The 8,909-nt window shown below is 35.7% G+C and overlaps 1 protein-coding gene across 1 annotated transcript; it reads left to right on the top strand.

The window, feature by feature from the left end:
- Positions 1-205: 205 nt before the first annotated feature.
- On the top strand, positions 206-8,263 carry LOC149019868 (Histone superfamily protein). The gene is made up of 4 exons (XM_089146842.1): positions 206-425; positions 532-603; positions 7,313-7,393; positions 7,914-8,263. The coding sequence occupies exons 1-4, from the start codon at positions 317-319 to the stop codon at positions 8,054-8,056; spliced, it is 405 nt and encodes a 134-aa protein (XP_089002968.1). The 5' UTR covers positions 206-316; the 3' UTR covers positions 8,057-8,263.
- The last annotated feature ends 646 nt before the right edge of the window (positions 8,264-8,909 follow it).

Genomic DNA, 8,909 nt, shown 5'->3' with positions numbered 1-8,909 from the left:
GGGGGGGTCATCAGTTCTCACGGTATCACGTGTTAAACGCGCGAGGAACTTGTTTCATAACAAGCCGGTTTCGACCAACGAGGAACCGGTCCAAACTCAGGTGTGAAGTGTGGAGTGTGAACCGTGAACCGGTGAACGTAAGGTCGCGTATTTTGACAATTTTGCCCCCTAATCCACTTCGCTACTTCCCCGTTCATTCCAAAGGGCATAATTGCCTGCCTCCGCCTGAACTTCCTTTTCTTTTTTTCTTCCCGCGCGTTCGCTCGTTGGTGTATCAAATTAAACGTTTTGATGAAAAAGGAACCTATTCATACCAATGGAAGGAAGTCGAGAAAGTGACTTGGAGAAGGATGAAGACGACGCTGCAACTGAGGTCTTGAGGGATAGGTTCCGTCACTCAGCTATAACCATCGCTGAATCCGAAGGTTCGAAGCTTAAATGCCCCTCGTTTCTATTAATTTCGCTAAAATATATCTTCATTTGCCAATGATTTACTTATTTGTTTTCCCTTCTAATCCAAATTGCCACCAGCGAAAACACATAGCATGGAGATCTCCCAACCAGTCATGGTATGCATAGCTGATCTAGCTTTCAAATTAACGGGTAAAACGTTCCGTTCTTACGTTTCAATATCCCCGTCTCTTGTTTAATATAATATTTCACTAGACTAATTTAAATTTCGTTAAATTAACGAGTTTCATATTTTTGTGTATGTTTATCGATATTTCCAGATATACTGGTAATTTTGTCATGGTTTTCTTGCTGATGCATTATCTTTAATGTGTTGTTCAGTCCAACACAAGCTGTCCGGCTTTGCCAGTTTAAATGTCCATGAAATCATATTAAAAAACAACTTATTCAATTACTAATTTTTGTTGTTATATGTTGTTTGATTGTCTGCCCTATGACCAGGCCTTAAACTGTTCGCAAATGCCGTTCATATGATTGTCAAATTGTAAATTATATGTGTGATTTCAAAATATAAATGTCAGCATTCATAGCGTGTAATGTATTGGACTGGATCACTTAGAACCTTGTACAGGTTACCATTCGATGTTTTAAGAAACACTTTTTTATGGTAGTTCATTTGGGTCCCTAGAGTTGAGAAGTCATTACCTTTGCGGTAAGAGTATCAGATTTATTGATCTCTCCTCTGGATATGTATATCAGTGTACAACATTAATCTATAAAGGGAAGAGATGCTCAAAAAAGGAGTCCACTTTGGAAAAGGGTGAATAGTTCTCAGAGAGATTTGATTATGATTGGATGAAATTCTGTGCTCGACAACAGATTTCTTAATAGTTTGCAGGAACATTAAATTATTATTTTATATTAATGATTATGTTTTAGAAGAGTTTATAGAAGTTATTTTATGGCCAATTATTGGCCGAGATTCTTTGGTTAAGCTGTTTCAACGAACTAGAGTAAATGATGGTAATTTATTGGGTGCTCAAAAGTCTGTTACATGACATTGTTAGGTGCAGGAACTAAGATGTATTTAATTTTTTTCCCTTTTTGGGTATTTATTACTGGTTATATCCATCAGAAGGGAGTAAATAGTACTACTTATGTTGACCGTGTATTTTGCAACATTATTACTTTGATAGACGCTAGATTACAACAGTTTTTTTTTTTTTTTTTTTTTTTTTTGGGTTGGAGACTGATATTTGCACGGAGTGATGGTTGTCATTGTTATCAATGGAGATTATTTGCTTAGATTTGTTTAAATCTGATATATTTGAGATCTTACTCGTGTCTACTATGAGATTTGTATGATCACCACCATCCTTCATGATGCTGGTTATTGTTGCCATATAGTTTGCATAAGTTTGATGTTGCCCCCTACAATTTACAAATGTCTGTTACTTGCTAACGTGGTAAATGAGATTTTTTTTTTCCGGAGCACCCAAACCAACCTTGTATATGTTAACCTATAAATTGAAATTACCTCTTGCTCTTTACCCTGTTACTCTGCTCTCCTCCTTCCTCCTTTTCTCCATCAATTTTTCTGGAAATGCTGTTTTTTCCATCTTGAAAACTTGAGCAAAAGTCATTTTCTTTTTTCTTAAATTGTTAGCAACAAGTATAACGATATCTGGGACTTCTATAATTTTTATAGAATAATTGTTAAGAAAATTAACCAAACATATCTTCACAACTGCTTTCATTATTAGGTTAAAGATTAGTTCTAACATGGAAGATTATAGCAAAAGGGTTCAATTTGGTTGGATTCTTAAGAATAGCACATTAGGATATTTGTTTATTAGTTCCTTGCAATCAATATTAGCACATTAATAGAAACCATGAACCAGACCTCAAAATGACAACACCAAAACAAATTAGGGTTTTCATTTGATTAAAGCAATAAAAAATGCCATTAGGATCAGGTTTGTTCAAACTCCTATTGGCTTGGATTCATCCTCAATCAAGTGACATTCAAGCCATGGTTTTGTGGGGAGCCACCGCAATATCAGGGGCCCTATGTCTGACCCAGCCATTTGATTGGTTCAGGAAGATTCTTTTCAAGAAGCCTAAAGAGAAATGATTAAAGATGCAGCAGATTCCAGAATTTTGGTACAGCATTAATGGGATGGTATGTCTGATTTGAAATGTAAAAAGGCAGTTTATGTAAATAATGCATTTTTTACTTTGTTGCTTGTATTTTCACTTGGAGGCCTTTTGGGATGGTACCGAGGATGTCCAGCTGTATTTAGCTGTTACCAAGTTCCGTTTTTTCTCTTTACCAATTGAGTGAAGTAAAGATATCTTGCAATCCATGGCTTTTCTTGGAAACAAAAAAAAACCTAGACCTGTGAGAAGGAAAATGTCAGATGAGTGGAGGAGAAGGATCATGGTACCAATTCACAAAAATAAAGGGAATACTCAAAGCTGCAATAACCATGGAGTCATTAAACTGATGAGGGTAATTGAAACCCATTTGAGACAAGAAGCCACTGCTATTGAGGAGAAATTTTGTTTTATGCTAGGAAGATCTGCAAAGGATGCTTTTTACCTTATTATGAGACTTATGTAAAGTTATGTAGAATGTGAAAAGGATCTTCATGGAAAGTTAATTTGGCAAGTATTAGAAAAGAGAAGTGTTTCAAGTAAATATATGGACATAGCTAAGGATATGTATGATGGTTTAGTGACAAGTATAAGAACCACATGGGGGGGGGGGGGGTTGTCCCAATTACAATTGGGTTACATCAAGGATCAGTTTTAAGCCCTTTTTTTATTTGCAGTTATTATGGATGATCTGACCTAACCAAAGACATTCAAGATGAGGTCCTGTTGTACACGCTTTTTGCTGATGATATTGTTTGGTAGATGAGACATAAGCAGAGATTAATGCCTAGTTAGAGATACATAGTTCAATTTTTGAAGTCAAAAGCCTTCAAACTAAGCAGAATAAAGATGGAATACCTAATGTATAACTTTGGATATGATTGGACAAATACTAGGTGGTAAACTTGATGAGAAGGCGATTTTGTAAAGTTATTATTTTAGATTCCTTGGCTCAATTATACAGGACAATGTTTCCTAGAAAATTAAAATAGGATGGATGAAGTGGAAAGGTGCATTTCGGGTTTTGTGTAATCAACTAATTTCTTTAAAACTCAAAGGAAAATTTTATAAGACCGTCGTATGACCAACTATACTGTATGTTATAGAGTGTTGGGCTGTTATTAAGCATCATTCAGATAAACTTCAATTTGGAATATTGCTTGATTAATGCTTCCTTCATTTCCTATTCTACCTGTTTGCATAATGGCTTGTATAGATAGCGTCAACATTAAGAGTTAATTGGTGTTCTTCTAAGTGAGTTTACATATGTAAGCTGCTTTTTAGTTTCCATAGTTACCCTTCTCATTCTCCTTATTTCACTGATGTTCTTTGATACTTTGACTTCCAAGTCTGCCCTCATTTCATAGTTATATTTCCTCATTGTCCATTACCCTTCTTTATTGAGTGATGTGTTGGTCTCCACTCATATTTCCTTATTCAGTTTTCAACATTTTGCATACCCTTTTCATTATATTTCACCTATCCCATGAATTCTCACCATACATTTACCATATTATATCATTTGCTGCCGCGAGCGGAGCTTGGAAATTATTTTTTGGGATCTTAGTTGCTTGGAGGTTATTTCTTATACAAAAAAGTGCATAAGAAATTATCATTTGGGATCTCACTATTTGGTTATAGTGCAACTTTTGCGCATTGGATTTTTGCGGTGCTCATACTTCGAGATAGTGGTAAATGGTCTTCATTATTTGTCCATGTTTAATGCTACACGTGAGGGGGAGATGGGAGATTTAATCTATATATGCTTAAGACTTTTAGGGTATTCTATAGCAACAATAACTACCCTACTTGGTACACAGTAACTCATACTGCATTTTACCTACTTACTTGGTCCGCAGTAACCTATACGACTTATTTGGTTCACATTAACCTATATTTGACTTGCAGAGACCTTTGATCAATGCTTTGTATTTGACTTTGGTTCAACAGAATTACTACCTACTACCTACTGCTTGCCTTCTAATGAAGAGCTTCTGTGCGGACATTGAAGCTGCACTTTTTATCTATTGATTATTTCCTAGTTGAAGTTCCTTTAGTATTTATCAACGTCTGCTATTGCTCTTTGTGCTCAGGATTGATGAAGTTTTTATATATATTCTTGTTTTTCAGAGCTGGAGCCTTTGATTTGTATGCTCTAGCTTGAGGGGGAGTGTTAAAATATGTGAGGGTACATGGCCTGACGTCTGTTGGGTACACTGAGTCATATGTACTTCAGTGCTCTGTTTTAATTTTACTTTTTACCCTATACTTAGAACCCAAGTGACCTATCATAGGCAATAGATTGTCCAACATGCTGAGTTGATTTCTTTCAATATTATATAATATATTGAGGTTCTATTCCTGGCTGTATAAATAAAGGATCATGGGGGAGAGCTGCTGCATCTTGTGCAATACTCCTGTCCACTCCATTCTCTTTTCCATCTCTTCTCTTCTCTTCTCTTGTCCTCAGTTCTGATCTCACAGGTGCGATATCATGACAAAGTCCATTTATGGGGAAAGCATATCAAATTCAGGTGGTCAGCTGAACTCAATATTTGTGTGGAGCTCTGTGCTCAGGATATTAAACACAGCTCATAAAAGAAAAATATGGCCAATCAATTTTGTTCATATACATAAATGTCAGCAATATCAACTAACAGAATCAGTAGTCAATTAAGCAATTAGGTAGAAGATATTCAATGTCAGCAATATCAACTAACAGAATCAGTAGTCAATTAAGCAATTAGGTAGAAGATATTCAGTTCTGGGAAACTGGCAGAATTAGGTATTTCATTTTCTCCAAGTCAACAGGTCTGATCAGCAAGGAATTCTAGTCAAGCATATTCTCTAAGGTGAAGAAGAACTCCTCACAACTCAAAAGTTCAGGGCAATCTGGTGACCAGGTTTCCTTTACTGTAATTCATGTCAAAAAAGATGTGCTGATGACAACCTACATCAGAACATGAATTGCAGGAAACCAGTAGAAAATTTACCTGATTAGTTTTCTTTTCTTAGGAGAAAAATTGGAATGAAGAAGAGGACAAAGGGATACAGCTGGACACCTGGGTTTCCTGCGAGACCAATTTGCATCTTCATTATGTACATCCTAGGGTTTTTTCATGTGTAGAAGAAAGCAGCCAAAGATTTCATTAATCAAAGTTTGTGTATAATGCTGGAGCTACTTACAATCTCATATAGAAAACTGAAGAACTAACTCAGACATTAAAAAAGAAGGCCAAATCCTTAAGTTATTAGATAGCATAAACTGACTAGGAAACTGAAAGAATAGAGGAAGAGTAATTGGACATATAGAATCCTAATCCAGCCTGGCTATTGACTGAAACATTAATAAGGATTAGAATAGAGAGATAAAGTCAATAAGTTTAATTTGTATATGTACCCTCTACTGATACCTTAGGCCCATTAAGATGGGCTGTTAACAATGGCAATACATGGGATTTAACATCAGAGGGCCAACACATACATAACCCAACCCAAAGCTTTTTAATAAAATGGGTCGCATATATGATTTGTCTTCATCACACCCTCAATTGGTGGTCTTTTTTGGTATGTTTGATGATGTCATCTGTTTGATCTGATGATAAAAATCAGGCGTTTGAGGTACTTTATCTCCAAAGGCCGAAAAGGAGCTTCTATGGATCAGTAGATGCTCAGATCCAAGTAGTGGTAGCTTTGGAATTTTGGTTTAAAAAAGAGAATACAAAAGAAGAGGAAGAAGAGAAGAGAACCGGAATAACCAGTGTCTGCATACTGCAACATATGGTTATTGAAGCCACATGTTCAGTTCACACACCTCAATGACCAATCTTTTGTAAAAGGTCACCAGTAATTCAAACTATTAGCAATGAAAAATATTAGATAAATATTAATTTGTACAACAACAAGCCTTGTCACAACTAAATGTGGTCTGCCATAAATATTTTGTTTGTATCCCACATTAATTGAAGTTCATTTTGATGTTTTATGGGCATCTTCAGTTTTTGAGTGCACTAATTAGGAGTATGATGCAGATTACAGGTGCTGAGGACCAAGGGATAATCTGAAATATTACTTGGAAGGAATAGCCAGAAATCATTTGAATAACTTTGGATAGACTACAACATATTTTTAAACAGTGTGAGTTGGCTTGACAGGGTGTGTGTAGTTGCTAGCAGGGCTTAGTTGGGTTTAGAACTGCATAATTTATTGAGTTTCCAGACTTAGTAGGTGGAAAACCTAATTTATGAAATATTCCACAGCAGTTTCTACTACACCCTGTTCGCATTTCTTAAGCTGCATTTGCTTGACAAGAGATAAATAGAAATGACAAGAAGAACCACTTTATTGTACTTGTGTCCCACGGATTGAAAATCTCATGGTGTTTGGTTTGATAGATATTCTTTTGACAGTTTTGAGAAAGGTGAAAATACCATGAATAGCAAAAAAAGAAGTCTTTGAAATTTAGCAATAATTTTAGTTTTTTCTTGTGAGAGTTGTCTTGGGACATGTGCCTAGGGTGAAGACATTGGTCCCACAATATTTGTTAATATAATTTTTTTATTTTATTTTGTATCCTTTTCCATTGCCAACCGAACACCATGACATTTATTGTTTATTTCATTTCATTTCTACCTTTTTCTTGCCAACCAAAAGCAGCCTTAGTGTGTTTTTTATTCTTTTTCATGGTGATCGTGTGAGGCAAACTCATGTTTAACCATTGAAGTCTTATCCTCTGGTTTAGCAGAGCAGTTGGCAAAAGATCTGGAGTTATTTTCACAGCATGCAGGTCGCAAGTCCGCAAATATGGAAGATGTCATACTATGTGGTAAGTTTCTCAATTCATTTAGATTTTTTTTATGACAATTGGTGTATCAAGAATCCACCAAAGTTGAATAGCAAATTCATAAGATATTATCCTGACTACCGATCTTTGTTTTACTTTGTTTGCCACATTGGGAATGAAGTCCTAATTGCACTTCCTAAATGAGTTTATCCTTTTTGCTTGTCAGTTCACATTTGAGTTTTTCTCTCTTTTATGGTTGAACATATTTGAGTAAGGCATCTTTCCCTGATTCTGTCGGAATCATCACATTCTTCTTAGAAATCTCCATTCAATATGGGAGATCCATGGCATGCATGTAATGATATGACTCAATATTCAATTCTTCTGTTAGAAGAGCAGCTAGGCTGGAAGTGTTGTGATTGAAACATCTCAACACTTATTTTGAATTCTAAACTGAGCGACTGAGTGTAGAGCAGGAAAATCAATTTCCTCTCCATATGATTACTGCATTTGTGATATGCAAACTTTCTGACAGCATTAGGTTGCTTCACTTTGATTTCAGCTCACAGGAATGAACATCTGGCTTCCTCATTAAGATCCTTTTGCAATGATCTGAAGGGTAAAGAACCCCAAACTGAGAGGAAGCGCAAGAAAACTTCCAGGAAGGGAGACAAAGCTCCATCTAATGTACTTGATATCTCTTGATGTGTAGTTGTGTTTTCAGGAAATAAGTATCAGGTAATATGAAAACTTTCCTTGTATGTAGGGTGTAGGTTTTTCTATTTAGCGGTGTTGGTTGATTTACATTGACCTAGTTGCTTTCTAGAACTAAAGCATAGAGGGAAAGTTTATGATTTGTTATCTTCTTGTATAGAATTTTATTTTTGTGTATTAGTTCATCTATAGAAATATTTCCACCCATACTTTTTATTTGCTCATCTAGTCTTAAAATTAAACAGCTAAAATGTTTAGGTTGTTCTGTTTTTGCAAACAGGCACTATTAGAGGTGTCTGAGCATGGCATTGCCATTGGAATTGTGTAAGTGAATCAGCCAGAGCTCTAAAGGTGAGTTCTCTGAACCACTTAGCTATCAATTTGTTCAAGTTAATCAAGCCAGTTATCAAATCAGCTAGAGCTCTAAAGGTGTAATTGAGTACGCATAATTAGGTTCTCTAAACCACTTAACTTGACAACCTTGTTGCGACTTAAAAAGAAAAAAAGAGAGGACAACCTTGTTAAGTAAACAAATCAGTTATCAATCTGTTTTATGTCAGTTAACATGCTTATGTTGTTAGAACATCCCAACTGAATCAGCTAGAGATCAAAGGTGTAATTAAGTATACATGATAGAGTTCTTGAAACTTCTTGGCTTGGCAACTGAACAAACCGGTTGTGAATCTGTTTTAAGAGCAGTTAACATGGTTATGTTGGTACAACGGTCTTGACATCATGGTTACAACCTGCGTGGTTGCAAGAACAATCATAACACAGTTGATCTGTCTACACATCTTACTTTTACTACTAGATTGGGAGTTATTCCATGTAAAATAGGTAATGG

This window comes from Hakea prostrata, chromosome 3 (genome assembly GCF_041222555.1).
Source record: "Hakea prostrata isolate BN-2017 chromosome 3, UWA_Hpros_2, whole genome shotgun sequence".
Classification (NCBI taxonomy): Eukaryota; Viridiplantae; Streptophyta; class Magnoliopsida; order Proteales; family Proteaceae; genus Hakea; species Hakea prostrata.
The sequence above is the reverse complement of the archived record's forward strand: the minus strand, read 5'-3'. Positions and strand labels throughout refer to the sequence as shown.

What these genes read in the sequence shown, in the direction of transcription:
- LOC149019868 (XM_089146842.1), top strand. Translation starts at nt 317, where the DNA reads ATGGAAGGAAGTCGAGAAAGTGACTTGGAGAAGGATGAAGACGACGCT. An exon ending in TCTAGCTTTCAAATTAACGG is followed by an intron (nt 604 to 7,312) that starts GTAAAACGTTCC and finishes CTGGTTTAGCAG; the next exon opens with AGCAGTTGGCAAAAGATCTG. An exon ending in GGAAGATGTCATACTATGTG is followed by an intron (nt 7,394 to 7,913) that starts GTAAGTTTCTCA and finishes CTTTGATTTCAG; the next exon opens with CTCACAGGAATGAACATCTG.